At 42.8% G+C, this 27,830-nt stretch overlaps 5 protein-coding genes across 7 annotated transcripts; 3 read left to right on the forward strand and 2 right to left on the reverse strand.

Annotated features, from left to right (window-relative positions):
* Nucleotides 1-157: 157 nt before the first annotated feature.
* On the forward strand, nt 158-12,861 carry spef2 (sperm flagellar 2). The gene is made up of 38 exons (XM_057034106.1): nt 158-357; nt 548-650; nt 721-961; nt 1,034-1,210; nt 1,380-1,478; nt 1,650-1,726; nt 1,800-2,013; nt 2,105-2,293; nt 3,239-3,426; nt 3,850-4,018; nt 4,173-4,395; nt 4,484-4,554; nt 4,728-4,788; nt 4,895-4,935; nt 5,492-5,595; nt 5,723-5,964; nt 6,065-6,128; nt 6,225-6,379; nt 6,445-6,549; nt 6,633-6,745; nt 6,968-7,095; nt 7,201-7,339; nt 7,432-7,569; nt 7,686-7,840; nt 8,032-8,050; nt 8,354-8,401; nt 8,496-8,619; nt 8,709-8,813; nt 9,041-9,179; nt 9,472-9,544; nt 9,643-9,793; nt 9,889-9,995; nt 10,190-10,372; nt 10,556-10,648; nt 10,751-10,921; nt 11,079-11,294; nt 11,469-11,591; nt 12,428-12,861. The coding sequence occupies exons 1-38, from the start codon at nt 300-302 to the stop codon at nt 12,506-12,508; spliced, it is 4,887 nt and encodes a 1,628-aa protein (XP_056890086.1). The 5' UTR covers nt 158-299; the 3' UTR covers nt 12,509-12,861.
* A 150-nt stretch (nt 12,862-13,011) lies between these two features.
* LOC130526443 (UDP-glucuronosyltransferase 3A1-like) lies at nt 13,012-18,442 on the forward strand. Its single transcript, XM_057034113.1, has 10 exons — nt 13,012-13,946; nt 14,152-14,253; nt 14,328-14,448; nt 14,791-14,954; nt 15,167-15,331; nt 15,417-15,619; nt 15,712-15,857; nt 15,954-16,039; nt 16,336-16,555; nt 16,755-18,442. Exons 1-10 carry the CDS (start codon nt 13,865-13,867, stop codon nt 17,020-17,022), a joined length of 1,557 nt encoding a protein of 518 aa, XP_056890093.1. The 5' UTR covers nt 13,012-13,864; the 3' UTR covers nt 17,023-18,442.
* Nucleotides 18,443-18,817: 375 nt separating this feature from the next.
* On the forward strand, nt 18,818-25,058 carry pdxp (pyridoxal (pyridoxine, vitamin B6) phosphatase). Of its 2 annotated transcripts, XR_008950746.1 has the most exons (3): nt 18,818-19,571; nt 19,906-20,313; nt 21,038-25,058. XR_008950746.1 is itself a non-coding variant. In XM_057034119.1 (2 exons), exons 1-2 carry the CDS (start codon nt 18,974-18,976, stop codon nt 20,250-20,252), a joined length of 945 nt encoding a protein of 314 aa, XP_056890099.1. In that variant the 5' UTR covers nt 18,819-18,973; the 3' UTR covers nt 20,253-20,841. The 2 variants fall into 2 exon arrangements, 1 of the variants encoding a protein (XP_056890099.1); XM_057034119.1 differs by lacking the exon at nt 21,038-25,058 and having other exon boundaries at nt 18,819-19,571; nt 19,906-20,841.
* mrps36 (mitochondrial ribosomal protein S36) lies at nt 21,474-24,113 on the reverse strand. 2 transcript variants are annotated; one of them, XM_057034120.1, is made up of 5 exons: nt 23,295-24,113; nt 22,938-23,040; nt 22,331-22,394; nt 22,045-22,247; nt 21,474-21,825 (listed from the first exon to the last, which is right to left on the reverse strand). In XM_057034120.1, exons 2-5 carry the CDS (start codon nt 22,989-22,991, stop codon nt 21,808-21,810), a joined length of 339 nt encoding a protein of 112 aa, XP_056890100.1. In that variant the 5' UTR covers nt 22,992-23,040; nt 23,295-24,113; the 3' UTR covers nt 21,474-21,807. The 2 variants fall into 2 exon arrangements, with proteins under 2 accessions (XP_056890100.1, XP_056890101.1); XM_057034121.1 differs by having other exon boundaries at nt 22,938-23,063.
* On the reverse strand, nt 24,261-26,949 carry LOC130526444 (betaine--homocysteine S-methyltransferase 1-like). Its single transcript, XM_057034114.1, has 8 exons — nt 26,788-26,949; nt 26,143-26,275; nt 25,922-26,034; nt 25,660-25,851; nt 25,430-25,577; nt 25,138-25,320; nt 24,829-25,057; nt 24,261-24,706 (listed from the first exon to the last, which is right to left on the reverse strand). Exons 1-8 carry the CDS (start codon nt 26,803-26,805, stop codon nt 24,529-24,531), a joined length of 1,194 nt encoding a protein of 397 aa, XP_056890094.1. The 5' UTR covers nt 26,806-26,949; the 3' UTR covers nt 24,261-24,528.
* Nucleotides 26,950-27,830: the final 881 nt, after the last annotated feature.

Here is a 27,830-nt window from a genome sequence, read left to right on the forward strand (position 1 = left end):
TATTTCAAGAATTTTATCGCCTTCCGATCATATCTGTGTACCGATTTAACTGGACAGCTAATGAGCAACATAAAGAGCGTTTGCACCTTTAAAATGAATGATGTAAAGTTATCGACCTTGACTAACACGGCGCGAGGAAGACACGCCCTCTGTCACGAGCGCTGGAGAAGGCGCAGCTGATGCGTCGCCATGGCAACAGCAGGTCGTTAGGAGTTTTTCCGCCGAGTATTTTCGTTAAGAGTCTTATGTTCCTGTCAACGCGTACATTTTCAGAGTGAGCGGAGTCTGAAAGGTGGAAAATGTCGGATATATTGTGCAAGTGGCTGAACGAGGAAGTTCGAATTTCGCTAGCTATTGGTAAATACGTTCAAACTTGTGTAGAATTGCGCAGTAGGCTAATGCTAACTAAGCTACAGACACGGATGGTTAAATAAGAATAATTTCAAATAATTTGTTTGGCATAAAGTAGATATGATACATAAACGTATGTAAATATGTTGAATAATGTTAATAATTTTGCTCAATGGTTTCATGTTCATATTTCCAGAGCCAAATTCCCTTGACAAGAATTTCTCCAATGGTTACTTATTTGGCGAGGTTCTTTTCAAGTACCAGTTGCAGAAAGATTTCAATATGTTCACGAACAAAGAGTAAGTTCTATGTGACTGACTGTCTGTCTGTCGTATAACAAACCTTATAACCTCACATCTTTTCTTCTAGTACCTCTGTCTCCAAATTGAACAATTTTGCACGCATTGAGCCAAGTCTCCATTTGCTCGGGATCCCCTTTGACACAAACAAAGCCCAAGCAATAATACAGGAAAAGCAGGGAGTAGCCACACATCTGCTTTACCAGCTCTACTTCTCACTCGGTAAAAAGAAGAAAGCACAAGTACGAGGAATCATGCAGCCTACAGTCATTGCTGGTTTGCACAAAAAAGATCATGACATTTGTTGTGATGTATGTATGGACTGTGTGTGTACTATATGAATGTGGTAGTAGTAGAAAACTGAGCCGACTCTCTCTACGTAGCAGCTACATCAGGTGAGGATATGTGATGCAGAGCTGAAGAAAGTTTCTAAGCTCTATGAAGAAAAACGTCAGGAACTAAATGCCAGATCTGTGGTGATCCCTCCCATCATGAACTCTGCTCAGCAGAGGAGGCAGCCCAAAGGCAGCAATATCCTGGAAATTAAAAATACAGAGAAGGTACTGGAGAATACAGTAAAGTAATAATCTTCCTTGTTTGGGCGTGAGGTTAATGCATAAATGCTGCTGTTACTGAGACAAATAAACCTCAGCTAATGTTATTAATAATAAGTGGGGTATTGTATATGTTGACTCTGGAAGAATTGTAGCGCTGTAATTTTTTATCCAGGCCACTGCTGTCCCAGTTCCCAAACCACCACCTTACTCATCACAGCACAACCCAAAGAGGCGGCAAAATCTCCACCAACTAAAGGTCCAGGAAGCAGAGGTATCACATTATGTCCACAATGTACATAGAATTTATGACTTTGACAACGCTCTGGTTATAGTGTTAAAGTAATGTATTTCACAGTTTTAACACTTTCTGTCTCTGTGATTATTGCATGTATCTCAAGTGGAAAAAAAGAAATAATCATTCCTACTGTGCATTTTCTCAAAGCAGATTGTTCAAAATGAAATTTCCCAGTTTGAAACAAACAGGAAGAAATTGGTTACATACATCTCTACTTCTTCAAGGTGAGGGAAGGGAAGATACCCTGAAATGGTGACTCAATGTTACATTCAATATTCTGAATTATTTTGTTTGTAGCAGCCATCCCTCTCCTGGAGCTTATCACCTCAGTACCAACCACCAGGATTTGGGTGTTTCAGGAAAAGAAACACGAATTACTTTACAATCTAATGACAAATTTATAAGGGATATCCGAAAAAGGTTGGATGAGAATGCTGTAGCTCGTGAGCAAAGGGAAAAAAGGCTGCAGAGATTCATGATAGAGCAGATGAAAGCATGTGAAGCTCAAGAGGTGAAAATCCTCATTATCATCTCACTCATATTCCTTTTGTCAATAGAGATCATAATGAAATCATGACGTGTGGCCCCTGTTCTCATAACAGGAGACACGGCGAGATGAGCAGCTGGTGCGGCGTCTAACGCGTCAGACGCAGCACGAGCAACGTTTAGCAGCTCAGCTCCTCCAGATCTGTCGTCAGAAAGAGGTGATCTTGGAGAACCGCTTGTTCAGAGAAGAGCAGTACCGGCAGAGGAGGGAGAAGGACTTGCAGGAAGCACTGGAGTGGGAGGCGGTGAGATAGAAGAAAAAGGATGAAGATTAAAATCACTGTTGTATTGTTTGTTTTAAGCTGTATCCACGGTAACAGGGTTGAATCATGATATATTAGATGCAATTGATTTTGGGTTTGCTGACAGTTAAAAGGTTATAAAGTAATATGAAGCAAAATATTTTCTAGGATAAATGCCTCATAGAATTTTACTTAGTGTAAGGGACATTGTGCTTATCTTATTTATCTGGTAGTTTTGAAGAAGATTGTTCTATGATAGTTATTGAAAAATAAGACCATTTATTCAATGAACTTTTTCTGTAGCCTGAAATATAAAGTTGTGTTTTGCACACTAAGTGGCTTCACTATGAGGTGCAATTTGTAAAGCAGGTGCTTGTAATAAGAGCAACCTTGTCCAATTTAGCTTCAAACCCTATTCAAAAGTGTGGTACAAATGTTCAAATATTCATTTCCAGTTATACTTTAGGTTTAATTCATTTGATTCTGTAAACACAGTAAAAGCTCCTAGGCTTTTTATAGTACCGGTACTTCCTTTAACATTAATTGAATATTTAGGATGACTTGAGATATTTTTCAAATGAATATTTAGATTTCAATTGAATATTTACATTTGAATTTAACATTTATATTTAGATTGAACATTTAGATTTAGTTTGAACATATACATTTACATAAAGCATTTCATATCCACATTTAACACTTAATATTTTCATTTACCTATTCAAATATTTCTAAGATGGCAAATTTTAATGTTAATAACCTAAAAATTTACAAAAAAAACCACACCACTCTTTTGAACATGTTTTGAAGCTAAATATGACAAAGGGGCTCCCTTAATATAATAACATTTTTTTCACCCTCGTGAATTAGTCTAACAGCAGCGTCTAACAGAACATTTGCATGTTGCCTCCCCACTCCTCTCATCTTTCTGGTCGGCGTTTTGTTCAGGCTTTGGCTCAGCAGGTTAAGTTGGAACGGGTTGAAGAAATGAAAAAGGAGCTTGAAATCTGTAAAAAGATTTCTGCTGAACGAGCTCAGAATAAATACAAAAAGCACTTTGCCATCTGCAAGGACATTGTGGAACAGATGATTGACTTTGCCACCAAGGTTGGAGAATATCATCAGCTGACTGAGAAGTATGTCACTGTGTTGCAAACTTATTTCTTTGTGCTTGTTCATATTTAATTAGAAAATGTTTAATATTTAGAAATGTATCCTCTTGGCTTTAGAAAAATAGCATGGTGTCAGTGATAATAGGACTAGTAAAAGAAATTAACTATTAGCATTTGAACATATCAAGATATATGTATTAGTGGGTAAATAAAAGAGATATCAACAGTCTGTCTACTTCTTTGCACCACCAGATATTTGCACAGATGTGCTCTGCCTTCAACACTCTAAAAATTTTGACAGTAAAATGTTTTTTATAGCTCAGGTGCATTTGTGTATGTAGGAAGTCTTAGTTCAAACCTCCGTAACGTGTGGTTCAAAAGTAATTTTATCCACACTATCATTTGTCAAGTGGTGTTCCTTTATTTTATTTTTTCTGTTGTGTGCAGTTTGATTCCAGAGAAGCAGATAAGAGTGTGGAAGGAAATGCTCTTGAAAGGACTTCCGCTCTATTACTTGAATGTCCAGAAGCCAGGGTTTGAGTTTTTCACACCACTTGATCCTGTAGAACAAAAGAGGCAGGATATACTCAATGACCTGGATTATGAAGACTATGCTGTGAGTTCAGAACATTTAAAAAGTAGATGATATAATAAGCACCGATTTTGCTATCAAAGTCTTAATCAAAGTAAGCCAAACAGGTTATTTTTTCTGAAGCTGTGAACAACTTTATACCTGAAGACCTCTGTCACAGATATGTTGTATTTCTCAGAGCATGGTAGGTGAGTGGGCATTACCAAATGATGAAGGGGAACCCCTAATTCCCCTGACCAACAACAATATTCTTGGACACATTGTCAGTCGACTGAGGAACTTCAGATGTCAGCCAAAAGTGGCTCCCTCCTCACCTCCACTTCCTCCCTTTAAATTGAAGGCCTGTGTTCTTGGAAAGTTTTGCTCTGGAAAGACCACCTGCTTGTCCAAGATTTCCAAAGGTACTCAGGTTTCAGCTTAAACCCAAGTTTAAGATATATCTCAAATATTATAAAAATGCACTTGTGTTTTCTTCCCTTTTGGCTGTAGCACATGGAATCTATATCTTATCAGCTGATACACTTATTGCGGAGGCACTGAATGCATATGAGATTGGAGAGGTCAGTCAAAAAGCACTATATCACTCCTCAAGATAGTCATTTTTCTTTAAAAGCAGTTTTTTGGCACATTCACAATTTACAACAGTCTCTATGTTAGAAATGTTCACATCTGTCGACACGTAGCTTTAAACGTTCATCTTTCACCTGTAGCAATGTGCATAAAATCATTGCAGGTCACAGAGCAGCAAAATGAAGACAATGAGCCACTTCCATCCTCTTTGACACCAACACCTGGTTAGTTGTTGAGAACTGTGGGATTTTATTTCACGCTACCTATGATTTACATTGTAAGATACATTTCAATTTATGGAATACTGACATTTATAATAATTTGTTTCAGCCTGTAACACAGATATGGAGATTGTAGACAGTACCACAACAGTAAGTTTTGTTTATGTGCATTCCTTTTTGCATCTTGCTGAATGTACAGTCTGAAATATCATCTTATTTATATCAATACCAGTAACGTAGCTCTAATTCAGCAACAGCAATAGCTGTGTTGCACATCATCGACATAATATAAAACTGACCTTCTTTGATTGTGTTTCAGGATACCAACTTTATGTATTTTAAAAGGATGTTGAACATTAACATCCTCAGAGTTTTTTTGCTTTTCTTTTTTAAATGCTGATTTAAATGAACTGGATATTAGAATTTTTCACTCAGTGTTTTCTGTCAGGTCATATGAAAGATTATTAGGTCGAACCAAAAACACAGAAGAACAGAAGATGAACATAAAAGTCGACCCAATTTTTAGAAACAAAACAAGCAAAAACAAAAAAATAAAGAACTGCTTTACACTAGGAAGTAGATTCAAAGAAGACAACCACAAAAGATATCAAAAGAGAGGACAACATTAGGACAAAGACAAATAATAATGTGCATTGGATTGCTGAAATCTGTTATTTGCGTTAAAAGGTCGATCCCTCTTTCACAGCCGTCTACGCGTGCCCTGCAGGGAGCAGCTATACAAGCAAAGCTAAAGGAAGGCCAGACCATCTCTACAGAGCTTTTACTAGATATTATAGTTCACGCTATTAGGTAAGCATATAAACTGTATTGCTAATTAAAATTCCCATTTTTTTCCTTTTGTGCACATTATTTACATAATTAGTAAGGGACATGCAGTCACTATGTGTACACTAAAATACTTGTTATATCTTTCTAGACAGGTTCCAACTCAGTCCTGCTGGATCCTTGATGGTTTTCCAGCAGACGTTGCTCAGGCTCATATGCTGGAGAAAGCTCTAGGGGGCATTTGTGAGGATCCTGTAGAAAGCATCACAATAAACCTTGTTGCTGATCCCAATCCTCCCAAACCTCCCTCACCACCAGCACCTGTACTGGACCTGGTTGTGCTGTTAGATATCCCTGATGAGTGTGTGGTTCAACGTGCATTCAGTCATATAGGTACAGTTCACTGTAGCTGGAAAAAGTACATGTGTGCACCAAAAGCTACACAGTAAATCAGCATTTATGTGTTTACTTCCCCCACACATGGTGTAAACAGATGGTGCTGCTTCAAGCTCAATGCCAGATGAGAGGACCCTGTATTTGGGACAGATTCAACAGAAGTAATTAAAAAATTAAGCAAAGGGAATATGAATTGAAGATATTTCTTCTACGGTACTTTATCTGTGTCTAAAATATAATGTTTGTTTCCTCCAAAGGTTAAGAGCTTTTCAGGAAGCCTGGCCAAAACTGGAGAAATGGTTTGATAAGAAGCAAAATATTTTAGTTCGTGTTGATGCAGATGCTGATGAGGAGGAGCTTTATAAGAGATTGGAGTGTGTCCTTCAGCGTGCCATGATGCAAATTCCAGAGGGTCAGTGGTCTTTATTTTTGTGTCAATATGTTCAGTCTTTGTCAACACTAATTTATGTTTGGTAGAAAAAGAGTCTGACCTGAAGGGAGCGGAAGTGGACCAGCCACACTCAGAAGATGCCCCTGGATCCATCAAGTCCCATGCTGACCAGAAGGAACAACAAACTGAAGGTATTTTCATTTACAAACCCTCCAAAAGTCTCTCCAAGAGGTGAATTTCCCCTGATTAATTCCACATTTGTGATACTCGCTAGTGTCTTCAGGGACCACTCATAACTGTGAGGATGTCCCTGAGACACAGCATGAGACGGGCACAACTTCAGCTTCTTTATCCAACTGGGAATATGTGGACGATCCTGTTCCAACAGTAAGACACAAATTCTACTTAAGGCTGTAGAGCTGCAATTGTAAATCTGGGTGATAGCGTGATGCAGGATTGAGCCTGACTACAAGACCTGAGATGTGACTACTGGGGGTTTCCACCAGGTGGTCTCCAGGCCTGTAGTTTTGTACCTGTGCTGGCATGATAGAGATCTTTGTTTAGCTTCCTGTGTCCCTCTGACCTGACCTTCCCCTTCTCTGTCTCTAGGGGATCCCGGAGAAACTGTGCTCCCACTGGGACACAATGTGTTGCTCTTATGTGAACAACATAACGACAGTTATGCAACAGTTCCGTTCACAAAACACTATTATTAGCCATCACCTAAACAACATAAGGTAATCTACATCTACTGTTCCAACCCCTGCATCAGGCACTGTAAATGTATTGAGAGTGACATTTACATTCCCCTAAAATCTTTTTTATTTTATTTACGGTTGTAGAGAGGACTACCAGCAGTTCCTGAAACGTCCTGACCTGAAGCAGGAGTCAGTCTCTCGGTGGCAGAAGGATTTTAACAGCATACCTGATGATATGAGACAAGATGAGGAAACTAAAGCAGAGCTACATCTGAGGCTGGATGTATGGATGAGAAATTCAGTTATACTACTACAACTGCCTTAAACCGAATTGATATTATCATTTCATTGAAAATTTCTGAATATTTCCTTCAGGAGCTGTGTGAATGCTTGTGGGACATAAGTAACAAGCGTAAGATGGAGGATGAGAAAGAGATGAGCGCCGTCATGGGTGAAGGGTTTCTTGAGGAACACATGGCTCTTCTTGTCAACAATCACTCTATGCTCATGCAGGTAGCATTTTGGTCTAGTTTTGGCTGAAAAGGCAGGATATTTGTGCATCCTGCCTTCTCTTGTTTTCAGATCATTTTCAGCTTTTTGTTAATGTGTAATAACTTTCAATTGTATAGGAGGAGTTGCAGCGCTTTCAGACCACCATGTCTGTTCTTAAGGTTTATTATCTCAGCATGAGCAATCAGCTACTGCCTGAGATGCCTTTCAAAATGTCTCCGATCCCCCTCCTGGATACCACAAAAAGTGATGAAATGCAGCACCAAGACGAGAGGCAAGAACCTTGAATTAATAGCAGTTTAGATACTAATATACACATTAATAAAACATAAATTAATAATGAACAATAGGAATGCTTTATTATTATTGGAACGTATTTCTTCAAACTATTGAACATAAAGTTTTTAACATTCTACATAAAGGATTCTGGCTTGATTTTCTGATTTTCTTTTTTCTCCTTCTCAGATATCCAGACTCCTCAAAGGTCTTTAACAAATGCCAAGATCAGGCAATCCTCTATCAAATCTAACTGTTTGACTTATGTTATTTTTATTTTGAACTTCATCTGACATTGAATTATTGAATGAATGAATGAATTATCGATTCATTATTGAATTATTGTAGAACAATTAACTGATTATTTTTGATTCCCACTGATGGGGCTATTTAGGTTTTTCATATTTAGCACAAAATAGTTAATAGTCAACTTGTGTATATAGCCTGTGTCAATGTGAAGTTTTAAAAATGTAACCATTCTCCTTTTCCCCCACTCTATCCACCATTTAAGAAACTGATATCTGACTATGAGGAGGCGCTGACAACCATCAGTAATTTGGTAATGCTCTTTGTTTGTATTTATTAGCATATGCTGGAGATAAAACCCACAGTTTGAATATTCTAATATTTCCTTTTGTTACTGAACTTGTTAGATGTCAAATATAGCCCACAAGGGGAAGACAGAAGAGCAGCATGAAAACCAGAGTCTTCCAGATGAGGGAAAGGCAAAGCACCTCCAGGCTCAAAATAAAAATAAAAAACCATTAAAGCAAAGAGGCACTTCTTTTGTCTTGCAATGAGAATTATTTTATCTAATAAGACTCATCCAACACACATCTTATTATTCCTTCCTATCTTGCCCCCAGACGATTCACCACCCAATGGTCATGACAATGGATTAGAGACAAACAATGTCCAAGAGTTTGAAGCCAAAATATATAAAGAATATGCAGCTGCACAGGATCATGAAGGTATCCACAAATATACAAATGTAACGATTGAGGAGTTTTTAATGGGTGAATCATTACAACGATACAACGTTTTCTAGCTTGTTATTTATCTACTGTCTATAATTATGGCTACTATAGTGTTATTTTGTTGTGTGCGTATACATTTCTTCCATGCAACATTAAAATTTGTGTGTGCAGTATCTCGTTTACATGCTGACAAGTATATCTGTCTTCCTGCATGTGTCCAGAAAAGGCAGCAAAGACCCGCATTGCTCTCATCAAAGCTCATGGTCTCCAGATGGTGAAATCACTGCAGAGCAGTGCTAAACAGACCAGCAGTTGCATGCAGAAGTGGTTAAAAGAGCACAATCTTGCAGGAATGAAGAGGTAAGATTAATGATTAATGTAGATTAATGGATTGGATGGATTAATAGATTAATGTGTGCAATGTGACAGATGATATGTTTATTCTGTAACAGATTTCATGTCAAATCCCATCCTTGTAAAAGTCTATTTATGCCACATTTGAGACTATGAAAATATCATCATGTCAACTTTTTCAAGAAGAATAAGTTATTTAGCACACAGAAAGAGTTTGGCCTGAATTTGCATCATTAATTGTAGATGAATGAGTTGAAGGTTGGTTTTTTATATACTTTTTCTACCTCCTTTTCTTCAGCATTGAGCAGTTAGCAGATGTGACACGCCACCACATAGAAGCTGCTAATAAACTGCAGCATGAGGTGGTGCTGGTATGTAATCACTCGATGTGGTTGTAAGTTTTCAAAAATATGCATATAATTTCTTTTCTTTTATTCTACTAACCAAGTGTTTATATTCTTTTGTCTAGGATGGGACCGATTTCTACATGAAAGAACACCACCAGAAGGTGTCGAGCCCTCCTCCCCGTCCACCTTCCATGGAGACAAGCTCAGGATTTACCCTGACTATCAGCCAACTGGAGTCAGTCTACCAAAAGTTTCATGCTGTTGCTCCATTAGGTAGCTATTAAAGGGGATAATTTGTTGTTAGGTTAATGAGTCTGGTGGTCCTTTCATCAGCTTAATTCTCTCCATTCATCCTTTTTACTGTTTAGGCCTCATGCCCAGTTCAGAGTTCTCCAAATTACTTTGGAATATGATGATTATCAGCATGGATGTATGCAGCTTGCCTGATGCCTGGTTTAAGCTCAGTGAATCGCAGGTATTCTTGAGAATATTCCAGGGATTAACACACTAATACAGAAAGTAATTCTCTGTGTGTCAGATTATACATAATGACATTTGAACAGGCTACTTTAAAGCCAAGAAAACCATTGCACTTTCATTGTTTTATCAATCAAATTAGACACTCAGCTTACAGGAGGATTTCCCTTTTTGATTTCCTGCTGTTCTCAGTTTTTGGAGATTGTTGCTCTGCTAACGGACGAATATGAACTGTTGGACTGGCGCCGGTTTCTGCTGTGTGCTGCGCTGCCGTGGCCCATTCCCTCCTTATCACAGTTGTTGGTTGTGCTCCAGCACATCAAATCCATAGATGCTGAGCATACGGGCTATATAAATGAGACAGAGTACCTCCAGGTTAGTGTCTCCTTCCATAAATGCAAATGACTACTAAATAGTCAAATTAAGGTCTTGGAATTCTAAAATTTGAAATAATTCATGCATTTTTTGTAACATTTCACTTTGATTTAAATTCAAACCTATCACACTGCACATAAGAATATCTATTATACTGGCTTATTCTGCCACTGTTGTCATTAGACAGAGTTGTGGTTTTCCAGCGAGAGTGTCCAGCCTGTGCCAGAGGACCCCTCCAAGCCTCTCCCTTATGACCGCCCGACCAATCTACGCAAGGTGGCCAAACAGAATTACACGATACTATCGATGATGAGTTATTTTTACAATGCAAGTAAAAATGAATTTGTCCCAATAAAATAAACTCTTATTTCTTCTTAGTTCTTTTTTAGGTTGTTTGCTGATCACTCCTTTTCGCCACCAGAGCTGGACTATGTGTCTATGTTACAGTACCTCGCAGCCCACCCTAACCCCAGACAGGGCTTTATCAGAGCACTTAGTGTCGTGCTGGGGCAACACATCAGATACCCCTCCCCAAACCACCTTGTCAAAGTAACTCATCCCATTTACCAATAAAATTGTCTTTGTACTCATTTGCAAAACCATCTATCACCTTTTTATCCTCCTCTTCTGTTTTCATTTCTATTTTTGCACCCACATGTTTGATTGTTAGAGTGGAGTATTAATATTTCTTTCTGTTTTATTTTAGTCTCTGCCCAGTATTGATGAGGCTACAGAACTTTGCTCCTCAGACCTGGATCAGAATTACAGGGAAGCAGCCATTCTGTGTGACTCAAGCTCGTCCCTTGAAGAGCCGGAAGTGTCCATCCCTGCTCTCCTTGCTGTCGTCTGCCACAAAGTTACTAAAATAACAGATGACATATCCCTGCCATCAGATGGCCCAAGTCAAGAGGAGTACAACGAGGTACTGCCCTATGAATGGTTAAACTGGGATTTCAAGTTAAACTGGTCCTCAACATCTTTAACACAAAGGACTTTTTCACCTTGCTCACATGGTTTTCATACACAGCTCTCCTCTAGATCCATACCAGCTTTCGAAGTGATCTGTAATCATCTTCTCTAACTGTGTTGCCTCCAGAACCTGCTCCGTGTGTTTAGAGAGCTGCAGTACGGGCCTGAGGACTGTGTCCCCTTCTCAGTTCTTTCTCAGCATCCTTTCATCCAGAGCCTGATAGAGAACTCAACCCGTCACCAACTAGTGGTACTTTTTCTATCATAAAGAGTTTGCTTAAATTAATCATTTAAAATACATTTTTTAGGCTCATTGAAGGAGAGTTTTTGTAAATTTCTACTGCTACTTACAGATTCAGGCTATGGTGGACCTTCATTTTATGTCTTGACCTTCAGTAACTTCCTACTTAATCCTTCCTAAATTACACAGAGAACCAATATGCAATATCCAATCAAACTTACACAATAGTAATACAGTTACACATAGTCGAGCAGGTCTTAACACTGACCTCTTAAAAAACCCAATTTATTCTTTGAAAACAAACAGCATTTCTTTTTGAGAATAGGCAGCAGCAACCCAATTGAACATGAACAGGCTCAGCTGTGACTGAAGCCACATTCTGACAGAGTAAAATGAGGAAAACATTTAAAATAAAATGCTGGATCTCACCATCATGGATCTCCTTGACAGCGCCTGCTTATCTGGAAATAAAATCCATCCTCTATTTTCTCACGAAGACCCTAATGGCTCTGCTGTATGTTCTATGGACATAGAGCCTAATGCTCAGTGAGGCGTCTGTCTGGGTTCTGACTAAGTTTTCTCTTCTCCAGCTACCGCCAATTAAAAAATACAGTCGTTGTAGCTGGCCTCATAAAACCCGAAGACACAACCCAGCTGAAACATAATTGGATAAAAACTACCATAATATACAACACTGTGCAACAAGTGGTTTAAATAAGAAATGAAGAGATATTGAATAATAAATCAATAAAATCAATAAAATAAAATGAGCTTTTCTGAGTATGTTTAGAGCAGCAGAGAAGGCGCACCACTGTCCTTCTCAGAATTTGCTCTGTGTCCTTCAGGACATTCCTCACCTGCTGCTGTCCTGTGGAGATGATGGAAAAGCCAACAGCTCAACACCCCCTGTAAACACAGGACTGTAAAATTTGATGACTACGATAGTGGATCCACTGGTCATTCACCAAGATGTGAGTTTCCTGTGGGCTGATGGGACATTCTTCCTCTAAACTGTCAGGCTTGTAGATGGTTTGACATTATTATTGGCCATTTGCTAAATTGATTAGTTGATTTAGTTCAGTACAATATTTGGTCTAGTACAATGGTTGTGTAATGTAAATTTTAATGTGTAATTGAACTGATTGATAATTTGTTTAAAATGTAATTTTCATATTAAGTTCTGTTCCTTTTTTTCATGATAGCATAACATGAGTTGCATTAGTGCAGTTTGTACTCAAAACACACTTTTTCCAAATAAAATCTCAAATAAGATCAGTCATTTTGCTGATTGAGCGTATTATTTTTACTTGATTTAACAGACGTGTTAGCATGCTTCACTGCAGCATGTAGAAAAGGCTAACTCGGGTCAGAAGTTTGGAATAACAACACGACTGCCTGGCACGGAGAGAGTCTTTTTTTTTTCTTCCCGATACACTTCACCAGTTTTTCTAACTGGCTTGTTTTTGTAATGACCTCCCTGACACAGAAAAGCCAGGGTTGTGGCTACAATGAGCGCATTGTCCAACATAACCTACATGTCAAGCCTGACTTGCCACCAACTGCCGGCCAGCACGACCACAACCCATACCGTGGTTCATACAGAGCAAAGGCCTGTCATCCTGTGAAATTTAATTTCATGTGATGTGCAGAGGGCACGATTAGCCTGTGGTCATTAGAGGAAGGTGGTCGGCATCATCAGCAATGGTCACCTGTCACAGTTTGGGTTGGTTGCATACTATCAGCAGCCTAGATACAGAAATTAATAAAATGGCGGCTTGGTGAACCCTCCACCACTGAGCGCACCTCCCCGACCCACCACCCTCTCTCCCTCCCTCCATTCTTATTATCACTGCAGCAGGGCTGTTGCAGTTGGTGGTATCTGCCTTTTAGAGCCACCCGCACACGTTACGTAGGCCGAACTCTTCCTGATTATTACTGGATAAAGCAGGACTTTAATGCTGGATTGTGGTGCGACTGAGCTTACAGGATACACCAGAGGTTTTGGGACTCCATCAGCTTGACTATAAAGAAAAGTTTAAAGAATTTTGCCTCAAAGGAGAATTTGATTTAAAGAAAAACGACACACTGAGAAAAAATCTATTTCTGCCCTTTTTTTCTCTTCTGTTTTCGTGTGACTTTTCTCTCTCACTGAACGTCACTTTTGTGCCTTTTTGGTGAGTTAAAGGGGACACTTTACGTCTCCTTGAATTCATCTTTTGAGCTGGGTGATTACCTGGAGAGGAATTTGGCTGCTGCTCAGTTTTTACTAGTCTAATAACAGAATGAAGACTCAATTATGGATGTTTCCGCTTCTGGTTCTTCCGCTGCTTCAGTCTGCCAAAATCCTGACCGTCTGTCTAATTGGTGAGTACTACAGAAGTGATTAATAAAACTATTTTCCATCCTAAATTTGTGCTCCGGTATACATCACAGCAGATTGTTACACACCAGTAAATATAGTAAAAGTTTGTCACGAGTATAACAATGAAAAATGCAGGATTTTCCAGGGGGAAATTATGAGGAGCAGAGTTTGCGTTCAGACGCATCGATTCTCTTTTCTCTCCTGTAGGAGGAAGCCATTACCTATTACTCGATGAAATATCTCAAAACTTACACCAGCATGGCCATGATGTTCGCATGCTCTTACAACTGGGCAATCCTGTGATCACGGGTACGTCCATGGAAACGTGTTTCATTCTCTGTATCCGGCTGTAGCCACGTGTCATGATCTGAGGTATATTGCAGGTTTTTCCTATGTGGGCGGTGCAGACAGTTACCAGAAGAGCGCCTGGTCGTTAGGGGATAAATACATTAAGGAATACAATGACTGGTTTCTGGAGCAACAAACACAGTTTCTACTGGGAAGGTATCAAAACGTCTCTATGGGGCTGTTTTTCTCAACATGACTGTCACTTGCATCACATTAAAAGCATATAGCATAGAAGTAGATAAGCTTTGCATCCTTGTGAAAAAAAAATAGATGAAATACAGCAAATATTTTTGTGGTATATGTAAAGAGAATCACCTGAGGTGTCTCATTGACTACTCATACTGCAGGCTTTTATATCCATGTTCAAAGTATCACATAAGATCTCGTGTTGCTGAAATGAAATTAAGCATTACCTCTCTCTCCCTCTCTCTCCCTCTCTCTCTCTCTCTCCCTCTCTCCCTCTCTCTCCCTCTCTCTCCCTCTCTCTCCCTCTCTTAGAGAAACCTTCAATAATTTTCTCAAGTTCATGGGACACCTGTCTCACCAGTGTGACAAGCTATTAGAAAACAAAGAGATAATAACTTTTCTTCAGCATGAGAACTATGACGTCATCATCCTCGATGCATTTAATCCCTGTTCCTTCATCCTGGCGCGCAAACTTGGTACTTTGATGTCATTACTATCGCAGCATTTGCTTCCTACTATATGACACCTCAGTACAGCATTCTTGTTGCTTTGGCACAAGAGATTAGGCAGAGGGCACTAATTTAAACATGTCGATGTTTCATACTTCTATTTTAATTGGATTAAGTATAAAGAGGTGAGGGTCAGCTTGAGTATTTATTGATTGCACCTTTCTCTCACCCTTCTCCAGGCGTCCAGTATGTTGCTTTTTACCCTGGCAGTCTGAACGGTCCTCTGTCCATCACTCTGCCCAGCTCCATCGCCTCTGTTCCAGTCTTCGGCTCCCAGCTGTCTGACCACATGAACCTCTGGGGACGTGCACAGAACCTCTTTTATTCCTTCATGGCCCCTGTAGGTAGGAGTATTTCAACGTGACTTCCCAGGCTGTTCATCTGGTTTTGTCTGCATTGTTTGAAGATTGTAAACATCTCGTACAAAAGGTCAGAAACTCGTGTGGTCAACGTTTGCGGAAGTCGCTGAACGCCACCTGGAGTCTCCTCCTGATGGCCTGAAAGATCTACACGAAGGAGCTGAGCTCTGGGCATTCAACACCGACTTTTCACTGGAGTTCCCCCAGCCTCTCCTACCCTTCACTGTGCTGGTGGGGGGGCTGCTGAACCAGCCCGCCAAGCCTCCCGAACAGGTCTGTGGACACGATACACAAATACATACGTAAATGAGATTCTGTCCCTCCGTCTTTCTCACTCACACTCCTGAGTTTCACTGCTCCCTCAGGATCTTGAGTTGTGGATTTCCAGTTTTGGAGATGCAGGTTTTATTATTGTGACTCTGGGGTCAATGGTGTCGTCCATCTCTGTGGACCCTCTGCTGACAGAGCTGGTGGCTGGATTCTCTCAAGTCCCACAGGGTGTACTATGGCGGTAACAAAAAGAAGACACAGATCTGAAATCACTCTTTTTCTTTAACTGATACCAGATTATTAAACAGTTTGTAAGCCCGCCATGTTTTGCTCGCAGGTATGATCCTCAGCGATGGCCGTCGCATCTGGACAGGCCTTCAAATCTCAGACTGGTGGACTGGCTGCCTCTTAATGACTTGCTGGGTAGCAACAATCTGCTTCTCCTAACATAATGCTTGTTTTTGTCTCAAAAAGAAAATCTCTGACCACTCTAGCTTACATCTGTCTGTTTTATGCTCTTTAGCTTCAAAGAGATCATATGTCAAACATTGCTGGTAAATGCTCAGTAATCAAATCTTATTAGACTCGCTGTGAAAGCTCAGATCTGCTCATGTCTGCGCCCTCAAACATCCAACGTTGAAACACTATCACTCTGTACTACATCCAGACACTCACTCATTAATCAGCCTTTTGAGGTTTCGATTCTCTGTTTACCCCAGGCCACACAAAAGCGCGTCTCTTCATCACCCACGGTGGACAAAACAGCCTCCTGCAGGCGGTGTACCATGCTGTTCCAGTGCTGGCAATCCCTCTGTTCGGGGACCAATTTGATAATGTGGTGAGAGCCGAAACAAAGGGACTTGGACTCTCCATCAAACCCACACTCATCACCCGGGAGCGGCTACGCTCCGCTATTCAAACGCTTATGCATGACAGGAGGTACGTAGATGCAGAGATCAGCTCTGAATCCAGGCAAATCTCACTAATTACGCAACCCTCTCCCCCTTTGATTTTAAAACTTGCTTTCACGTGTTCATTCGCTCTGTTTATTTCTGTCACTAAAACATGTTCTTGTATTACTATATACAAATATCTTCTTTTTTCTCCGTGTTCTTCCCAACCAATTATGTTCTCCTAGGTTCAAGTCCTCAGCTTTGTCCCTCAGCAGGATCCACAGGTCTCATCCCATCCCTCCAGCCCTTCGACTCATTCACTGGGTGGAACACATCCTGCACAGTAGAGGGGGGGCCCATTTAAAGCCGGCTTCACTAACGCTCCCGTGGTACCAGAGATACATGTTGGACCTGCTCCTTCTTTTTTCACTGGTGCTTTGTGGACTCGTAGTTATCTGTTGTAGATGTTTTAGGAGAAAGACAAAGGGGGATAAGGACTGGAAAAAAGAGTAGCTGGGCCTAATGAAAAAACTCATCTGTCTCTACCGGGGAACGGTGCAGGCGTTGATGAAGACGCTGTTTATACTGAGGTACATAAGCCATGTTTAGAAATAACACCAGGCTGGTGTTATGGTGGCACCAAACAAAGCCCTGAAAAAATAGAAAGTAGATTTATGCACTGAAGCTGCATTGAGAGAGTCTGTTGCCTTAATGTCCTGCTCGCTCCCCTCCAAGCACCACCCAGACATCCATCTGTACACCAGCGCCACCATGTCCAAGACCTCTATGCTCCTTTGACCTGACTTCCCCAGAAAAGGGTGACAAAACACACACGACAGCCGCAGGTTGCAGCAAATTTTGTTTTTTTTCCTGAACAGAAATAAGTAAGTTTTATAGTTCTGTCAATCATGATGCCTGATTTGGGTATATTGGCAAATTCTACAGAGAAACACAGAACACTGGACTGGGCCAAGCGTGTGAGTGCGTCTGTCTTTATGGTCTGCTGCCCCTGTAAGTTGTTAGGCTCCTGCAGCACCTACAAGTCTTAATCCAAACCCCCCATCCTCCTCATTGAGTCTCCTTCCTCTCCCAAAACACAAAAGCAGGCTGGTCAGACCAGACCAGGGCCAGACCCCTCTGTTCCATCCTCCCTCCCACTCCTCACATCTGTGTTGGGGGTTAGCAGGGAGGAAAATATAGATTAGAAAGAAAATAATGACCAATTAGGACAGCTTGTTCTCTTTCTATTCAGCTGTCCGTTCCTTTCCTGCATTTCATTTGTCTGTCTGTCTGGCAGTTGCAGGTGCCAGTGAGTCTTCCTCTGTCTTTTGCACGCAATCCAAAACAGGCAGGACAAAGCAGCCGGAGCAGGACAGGACAGGACCGCGGGGACCTTTTCTTTTAAATGGTGAAATTTTAATGAAGCAGAAGAAGAAAACAAGAATGCAAACAGAGCAGGAAAATCTGAGAATGGAAGAAAAATAGAACCCAACAAAAAGAGGGACACGTCATTAAACAACAATGGTGCAGGTTTTATTGGGGGCTTGTAGGCAGGCAGACTGGTGCAGGCTGTTACTAGTGACTAATATAGTTTATTCTTGTTTGAAATGGTGTTCCTTAATGTTTGACTGCAGAGTTCCTGTGCTTTATCAAAACATTAAACAAGACACAATAGTGTGTCGAAAAGGAACATAATAAAATGTGGAGTCTTTAATGTGTACCCTTTTTTCTAGTTTTGAGCGTATGCTTGCTACAGCACCATCTAGTGCTCCGATGGAGAACAAACCTTAAATCTTGTCCTGAAGGGTGAATTCCCATTGTATCAATAAATGAATAACTGTATATGAGAATGAAAGTCGCCCTGTTACAGTTTTTTTTAAAATCATAACGTAGTCTAAAAATAGTCTGCTCAAATCAAATGGAATCATCTCAATTGTGCGTTGCTTCTCACTAAAAGAACTCTAGCACCTACACAAATCTTTTCAAAACCGTTTGGATTCAAATCTGGCTTGTGTACATTTATTTGGAGTATTTTTTTTCTCCTCTGGCCTGCGACTCCTCTTTTCAGCTGGTGCCTACATATTATATTGTTTTGGTACCTGGGCTTTCTATAAAGCAGCAAATTGCACCAGTAAATTCTACCTCAACCTCTTTTATATCCGCTGTTTCAATATTTAGTACTGAATTCCCGTCCTTCCTTTTTTAATAAGCTTTCATGGAGGCGGAAGCGCTGCGAGACGGAAGAATATGATTGGTCGGTGCGCGCTGTTCTGATTGGCCAGTGTTGACAGGATGGGCGTGGCCAGACTCTGCGTAGCCTGCTGTATGTAATCATATCAAGGACTCTGCAATGTGATTCCTCGGCATCGGTTTGTTTTTATTCACCCGGCGTTCCCGACACATTATGCCCCAGTTGTTGCTATGGGGAACCAGTAACAGGTGAAACACGGAGGAAAACGCCGAAATGGCCGGCGCCTTTGGACTCAAAGGCTGCCAGAAAATTCGAGGTCCGCAGATCAGAAATCTGCTTGCGACGAAGGACTTCATCCTCTTCGACTGCGACGGGGTGATATGGAACGGCGAGACGGCGATAACGGGCGCCGTGGCGGTGGTCAACTCGCTGATCCGACGTGGCAAAAACGTGGTGTTCGTCACCAACAACTCCACCAGGCCCCGGGAGAATTACGTGCACAAGTTCTGCCGCCTGGGCTTCACCGACGTGATGCTGGAGCAGATCTTCAGCTCGTCTTACTGCTCGGCTCTCTACCTGAGAGACGTGGTCAAGGTCTGCGGGCAGGTGTTCGTCATCGGCTGCGACGGGCTGCGCAGGGAGCTGCAGGAGGCGGGCATCCCCTGCGTGGAGGAGACGGACGAACCCAACGCCACCATCTTTGACTGCGCCCTGGCTCCGGACGTCAAAGCGGTGCTGGTGGGACACGATGACAAAATGACTTTTCTCAAACTGGCCAAAGCTTCGTGCTACCTGAGGGACCCGGACTGTCTGTTCCTGGCCACAGACACTGACCCCTGGCACCCTCTGTCAAGCGGAAGGATTTTGCCAGGTACGGTTGTGATTTACCACCTAGTCCGCTGTGGTCAGTGTGAGCACCTGGTTCATTACAAATGATCGGCGGCTCAATTTGCACCGTTCTAATTACAAAATGCACACTGTGCAAAAATAAATGAGTAAATCGAGTGCACATTTGTGCAGAGCACCAGCTCAAACTCAGGTCAGCAATATTTCCCAATAGTTCGGGAAGAGGACGTGTGTTGCCAGGCTGGTTAATCTGTAATCCAGATTTGGTTTGAAGAGCCTCCCTGTGTTTGACGACTTGACCTCTTGAGCTTTGCGTCCACTGACATGCAGGATTTTGTTCTTGCCTTGGCTCCGGGCAGGTTCTGGCTCCCTCACCGCCGCCCTGGAAGTGGCCTCAGGTCGCAAGGCCACGGTGATCGGCAAACCCAGCCGCTTCATGTTCGAGTGCATCTCCAGCCAGTTCAGCGGGGTCGACCCGGCCCAGTGCCTGATGATCGGGGACCGCCTACAGACCGACATGCTGTTTGGGTCCAACTGCGGCCTGGACACCGTGCTGACCCTCACCGGCGTGTCTCAGATGGAGGAGGCCCAGGAGTACAGCAACAGCGAGCTGACCTCTGACCGCAGTCTGGTGCCCGACTATGTGGTGGACACCATCGCCGACTTCTTACTCGCTTTCGACGAACTGGAGGAGCAGAGTAACTGAGGAGCCTTTTCAGGGCTGCTGACGTTCAAGTGCAATGTTTTGTCCGGCATTAGCAGAATATGTAAGCACTGATCGCCATTATCACACTAGAAATAACAACAACGCTTCGGTCACGACATAATCGATGTAAATGTGTTGTTCCCATTTGTGGCTACACGGTTGTTGTCGTTCGTGTTTAATATCCAAATATCCTGCACTCGTCCCCCCCCTCCATAGTTTGTCTTCGGTGTGGAGAATCAAGAGGTATTTTTGTAAATCTGTTTGGGAGCTACACGTTCAGTTTTTAACACTTAGTAACGCAAAACTCGCCTCCGACTGTTCTGCGACGCCGTGCGTGAGGAGGAGGAGCAGACGCGACGTTCTCAGCCAAGACTTAATCTGACAATCTGCCGTTGGGACGGGTGAAGTGTGCGCTCATCTGTTATATCTGTAAGCTTGGAACTGCCGCAGGTTCCAGTCTGCTGAATCTCCTAGGTAGAAACGTATCGACTGTGGCTGCCGCACTACTGTGACGCTTCAGTGTTGTTTATGTTTACTATACAGGCATGCCAGCTCTGGTGACAATAAAACAAAGAAAATCAGCCCGAAATGCTTTTGTGTGGAGAGAATAACAGCAAAAAGGGGCGTCGCTGGGTTTAAATGGGGGGGCTCGGCCCCCGAGTTGCAAACATGTAGCGCACCAGCACAAAACTGAACAGAGATGGAGAAGTGGTTTATTATCATCTACTGGTGTGAATCATGCAGGAATGAGCTCAGCTCCTGTTTCTTGGTGTGTATCCATGCAGTCATTGGGGAGCCCAGCTGATCCTCCAGAGGGAAGTCGTCCAGAAGAAAGAAGATGGGAAAGAGTGCACGATCCAACAACCAGGACCTTCGCAATGCATTTCAGACCAGGCTAGCTACGGAGCAACGTTCTTTAGAGGACTTTCTGTTAACCGGAGCCAACTCTTACTGGCAGCAGTGATGAATACATTCTTGAAAAACCTTTTTTCTCTCATCTTATGCTCTTCTATTCAACTCCGTGTGTATTAAACACCTATGCTGCAGGTACTGAATGAAAATGAGGTCACAGAGAAACATGGACTAGATTTTGAGTGATGTTGGTGTTTTCTACATCAGTAAATGGTTTCAGCCCCTCTAAACTAACCCCTAGTGACCCCACTGACTGGAAACATCGTCACTGTGTTGACCTGGGTGTATTGTTCAAACACGGAGGAGACATTTGAATCAAAACATAACATTTTAATCATCTAAATCCAGTGGGTCAGACAAACACCATCTAAATATTAGATGCTTAAACATCCAAGTTTGACTACCAGGCACAGCAAAATAAAACTATAATGAGCAAGAACAACTGTGCTAGAATCCATATATAGTTTGATGCAAATGTAACTCAAATGGATTTAATTCTTGACAAACAGCTGCATGAATGTGAAACACAAACATATGTACAATACATGTGAACATTTGTGTACTGGTTTATTTTGCATTATGTGGCACTAGGTTGGGTTGAAAACAGTAAAGACGGGTAGTGCTCTCACAGGTGACGGTCCTGTCACTCCGGTCCACCGCGCTGTTGCACGAGAACACAAGGGAAAGGGTAGAAACCCCCGTTAAGATACACGTACACTGAAACATCCCATCAACACTACTCAGATGCAGGTTAAATCGGGAGCTTTATTTCTAAAGGTTACGAGTTACTTCCTGCTCAACCTCCTCTGACCTTGATGCCTTCAAAAGGTCAAACTGTCAACTAAATTCAAGCCCCCCCACATGAGGATGCTCCCCTCACCTGAATGTATTCCATTTCCTCCAGCGCCAGCGGTCTCCTGCGGTACCTTGAGGTCAGCAGCTGAACAGAGACCAGCGTGTCTGGCGTTCCGGGAAGTGGAGTCAAAGGTGCACGAGGTTGTGAACGTGGAGGTGGAGCTGAAGGTAAATCTACTGTGTTGTTCGGGGAGAAGCTAACGGCTAATGCCTTCAATGCCTCCTGGGCTACGGGGGAAGCGTCACAAATAAAGAACAATAAGTAATCAGATAGACAGGAGCAGCTTCCTTTGGGTACAATGCGCACTCACCATTAGGCTTTGCGACGTCGTTTCGATTTGGAAACTTGATGAGTGGAGCATGAGGCCGAACAACCTGCAGACACAAAAAATTCAGCTGTTTGATCCTCAAGCTCCCGCTAACAAGACAAATGACAACAGATAAATGCAAATACTTTAGACAGTTAATGCACATTCTGTGTTACAGGGACTAAACATTAATCTTAATACTTGACACGGTTTCATTTATAAAAATCCTGCAGCAAGCTGTCCGAGCTAAGCATCCTTCAAGGTAAACAAACGCAGCCTAAATATAATATTCCTTGTTACGTGTACATATTTATTTCTGGCGTGAGGCGGGTTTGGTGTCGATATTTGTCGAGCTTTGACTCCAAATATGTGTCGACAGAACTGCTAAATTTCGTAATATTACGTTTGTATTGGCCAATAAGATATGAATCTGTGGTTTAACAAGGACACCAACAAGGGTACGACAGGGAGCCGCTGGCGGTGCTAATGTTGTGATTCGTCAAGACTTTTCTAAACCGGCATAAATGGTACGTTTTTTTACTGTGGAAAATGACCCAAACTTAGAATACATTCTTCCGGAGCAATTAGAGATAGATGAGAGGCAAATTACCTGGAGAACTCTGGCGGTGGGAGCAGCCATTTTGGAGCTGACTTTACTCCCCATGATGACCTCAGCTTTACTTCCGGTATTAAACAAATGCCCTCTGCAACAACTGACACAAGCCACACGGTGGCGCTGTCGTGATTATGAGAAGTCCATGAGAACTATCCCGTCATTTCTAGTACAGTTCAGTAGTCTTAAAGTCTTATAGTCGTTGCACAGATGGTGCGATAGGATATTGGTGAAAATTATCACTAGGATAAGAGTTTCTGGAGAACGGTAAGAGTGTTCGTGACACGTGAGCACCAGACCCCAAATGACTGATAAATACTCAAAGAAAACATCTTATCGCTGTGTTTATCTCACCGGGGATCCGATGGTGGGCAAAGGGTGTTGTCCGAGGTGTTGCTCTGCAAGGTCACGTCCTCATGGCATTCTGCAACCTTAATACTGCGACGCACAAAAATAGACCAATAAAATACGTTTTCAATCCTGCAATGAAAATGTATTCGCGGTCCACGAGTGACTAAATGCTTAATTTCTCATTAAAGCAAGATGACTGTCTGTATGTTAAAATGTCAAAACACAACCGCTTGTGTTAAACAGATGAAACCAAGCCGATATTTTATTTCCCCTCACCTCTGGGGGTGGGAGGAAGTCAGGTGATCAAAATGCGTCCAATCAAAGACCAGAGAGCTTACAGAGATCATCTTTAGGAAAGGATGGACCAAGTAACAGGACATTAAAAAACGTTACAACACTGGAGGTAGGATAGAATATAATAGAACTAAAATGTTTGTCAGTTACCTGAGGACAACCGACGTATTTACAGTTCCGTGAAATTATCTTCTAATAAAATTCTCATTGTTTACCTTAATATAGTGGATCGTTATGAGATTTTTATTCAAAAGGTGTGTATCTTTTTCTCCCTTTTTTCTCCTAAAAATAGAACCAGTTTAAACAGTTTAGAGCTGATGGGAAATGTTTGCTGTTAAAGGGCAGTAACGTTGAAACACCGCCCCCGATGGCCAGGCGGTGTACTACACCCTCTAATCCCCATCACTGTCACCGTGACGTTATTCTACTACATTGTTTCCTCTACAAAGAGTATAATATTTGTATGTGCACCAATGTTCTCTTCTCAATATGCATGGACACATTTTTGTCCAGTGGCGCATCTTCTAAATAGTTCAAAAATACAACTTCCATACATATACCATTTAACATAAAGTGTACGTATATTTTTGTTTGTTTTTTTGTTGTTGTTTTTTTGTCTAAAACACACATTTTCTTACACCACATGACCGTTGATATAAAGAAATGTAACGAAAGTTGTGTAACCAATTCACGTTTTATTCAAGGTTATTTCTTTCCACAAACTGGTCCACGAAAAGCCAAAAGCTGCCAATCTTGACACGGTGCTACACCTACTGTGAGTGGGGAACTCACTGTGGCTTCGTTCAAATCACAGTCTCAAGAGGAGATTTCATGGGTGTAAGCAGCAGCGCTGGACAGACACAGTGCAAACCACCGTGCACTGCCAGGTCACACTCTTTGCTTGATTCGACTATGTTGCATGGTCTGAAGGAGAAGAGTTGTCTTAGTGGCTCTTGGTGCGGTCGAACAGCTGCTTCAGTTGGTCCTTTGTGGTTGCTTCTTTCTGCTGCATGAGGGCAGTGTCACCTTTTGTGACACCCCAGCTATCGGGAGCAGACAGGGAGGCGCACAGGGGCCGGCCAGAGGCTGGCTTCAGGTTCTCCCAGTAGTCACGACGGGCTCTGAATGAGACAAAAATGCGTGAAAGCTCAGAACACTCAGATCAAGGAATGCCTAAGAAGTTCATTTCAAGGCTGAGATCTCTGTGGAAGTTGCGTCATTTTGCACAGGAGCTCGTTCTGACCTGGCTCTGACCCAGGGCTTGGTGTGCATTTCCAGACCAGCACCCCAGCTGCCGTGTTTCTCTGATCCGACTGGGAGGCAGCCTCTCTCAGGGCTCAGCTCCTCTGCCAAAGCTCTGATGTGATAAGGCTCAAATCCACAGCAGCCTCCAATGTATCTGATCCCAGCGTTGTAGGCCTCTCTGGCATACTTGTGCATGTCCCAGCGGGTCAGGATCCTGGGCTCCAAACCTGAGGGCAGCCACCAGTTACATCCATTACTTACACACATGTCACCAGCAGAAACATTCCAATCTTTAAGCGGTCCTTACCAAAAGGAAATTCTGGCAGATCGATGAATCCCTGACAGTTGCAGTCGGGGGTGTGGAAGGCCAGGGGCTGCACCATGTAGTGAGCCTTGAGCCCGGCCTTCTCCACTCCCTCTTTCATCATCTTGACAGCTTCCACGCAGGTCATGGGGTCAAAGTGGCAGTTGACTCCAACGATCTGGGCACCTGGAGAGGAACGTGCGATGTTTAGGAATCATGGGACCAGTTAGTTTGAGGCTTCTCTGCTGTTGTTGTGTGGACTAATACTGGGCATGCGGGTGAGACGTGCACCCACCAGCTTTGACCAGCCTGACGGCGCACTCTGCTGGGGACACGCCGTGCATGTCTCCCTTGGGTCCAATGCACAGAGAAGCGGCAACAGGCTTTCCTGTCGCCTTCAACACCTCCACAGCCCACACGGCCTCTTCAACATGCTCAAAGTACTGCAGCACAGAGTCGCCAGCACTTAGTATAAACAGGGACTGGAACCAGTCAGGAAAAGGGCGACTCAAGGAAAGGTTCTACCTCAGCGATCAGGAAGTCCACGTTCTTCTTCACAAACACATCCAGTTGTCTCTTGAAGATGTCCTTCACTTCTTTCTCACTCTTACAGCTCAGGTAAGATGGGGTCTGAGACACTCCCCCAGCAACCAGGGCGTCGCCCTCATTGGCAACCTCCCGGGCCAGATCGCAGGCGGCCTCGTTGATCTGAGCTCCCTGGAGAACCACCCACACTAGCGTTACACCAACGCCGAGAGGAGACAACGAGAGGTTTGTTCCAACTTACAGTGTAGGTGAGTTTGTTGCCCCTGTTCTCCAGCTTGTCATCGCTGGCGTAGAAGGTGAAGGTCTGCATGACGTTGGCCCCCGCCCTCAGGAACTCCCTGTGCAGCTGCCGCACTTCAAGTCAAAAAGGTCCCGTCGTGAGAAAAGCATCCAAGTGGATCATTTTAGTCAGCGGGGAAGTGTAGGAAGTCAAGAGGACCGCCTTTAAAAGGTCCTTCATACCTGCTTCGGGATGTTCCTTTGTGGCTTCTGGGGTCCAGGGACCGGCCTTCACGTAGCCTCTCTTCTCCAGAGCAAACACGAACCCTCCATCGCCGATCACAACCTGGCCTGCGTTGAGACGCTCCAAAATTCCCTGTCAGAATGAACAAATGGCTCAGTCGGTGATGAGCAGAATTTTTTTCTTTTTATCAGTGACCTTGGAAGAAGCGTGCCTGTTCAGGTCTGCAGCGCTGCACCTGCTCGTTCCCAATGTGCTGTCAAAGATCAACTTCTTCTATCAGGTTTGGGTAAAACGAGACAAACTGTGATCTAATCTCCATCATTTACTGGCAACTAATTATTTTTATTGCCATTACATGTGTGTTAAACATCTCAGTGCAAACTTAAAATGTATATTTACAAATATCTAAGTTGGAATTTCGGAATAATGGTTAAGAGACGTTGATCTGAGGCTCATAGATATTGAGATATTGAACTTGTTTCTTCTGTATGTATGACAATAAACACCTTGAATCGTGAATTTTGAGTCTTGAATTGAGGGAATCAGTGTAATCATCTGTTATATATGCGTGTGTGTTTGGTATTGACCATAATTAGCACAGACAGACAGACAGACTGCAGGAATCCTCTGAGAACATCACATACCTTCTTTCCTGGTGCCATAATCCTGCCGCTGTGTGGACCCCTGACTGCTCAGACTTTGAGATGCTGAAGCAACATTAGTGAGGAGCAGAGCGGGACTATAAATGCCCCCGGGGCCGGGGGAGGTTCCTATGCAAGAGCCGCTCTGATTGGAAAGAGGTGAGTTACACAACTCCAGTGTTTACTCCTGCCCTTCTTTTACTCAATGGTGGTATTGTGACAGCATTCCGCTAGTTTGGTCCGGATTAATTAAGGTTGTTTGTGGGCTCATCTGCCCTCCCGTCGTTGTCTTGTGTGTCTCCGTCTGCACACACATGCACACACATGGACACACATGGACACACATGCACACACATGGACACGTCCAACACATTTTGCATGTGGCTGCAAGTCCGTTTAGGCTCAAACTGGACTTCTTTGTGGACCGAGCATCACGTTTTCTCCTTTGGTGGCAGCTGCAGCTCGTCATCGGGAGCAATAAAAACCATGCATCAGTACAACTGTGTGTGTTTTCAGTGCATTTATTATTTTGCAGGGTTGATGTGGTTGTGACCCAGGTGTGGTGTCCGACTCCACTCTTGGTATCCTCACATATTGCTGGATGACTGTGTGGCTGCAGCACATGTTGCCTCAGAAACATGTGGGGACTCTGGATGCTGCTTTTTTCTGATCCTCACAGATCATTAGCAAGTCTCAACCGCACCAATGGTTGAGCTTAGGGCTGGACTGGCAGAGGAAAAACTACATGATTACATTGAGGCATTTCTAGGCCCAACCGTGGGTGAGTTGGGGATGTTTTCTGCCAAAATGGGGTGTAACTATGAACAAACCCCCTAAATTCCAGCACATTGTAACCTGACCAGCCGAATCCACAACAGCGGCGGTCGTTACTGTTGTATAGCCGTTATCACGGCTCACTCTCGTAGCTCAGGAGGGACGGGGTCACGGCACTCGACCCCACTGACTTGTGTGTTTGACTGTGGGTTCGGCCCAGTTTCACATTTCTGATTGAACGCTCACGTTTAAGATGAGGAAGAGGTTGGGGT

This window comes from Takifugu flavidus, chromosome 5 (assembly GCF_003711565.1).
Source record: "Takifugu flavidus isolate HTHZ2018 chromosome 5, ASM371156v2, whole genome shotgun sequence".
Taxonomy (NCBI): Eukaryota; Metazoa; Chordata; class Actinopteri; order Tetraodontiformes; family Tetraodontidae; genus Takifugu; species Takifugu flavidus.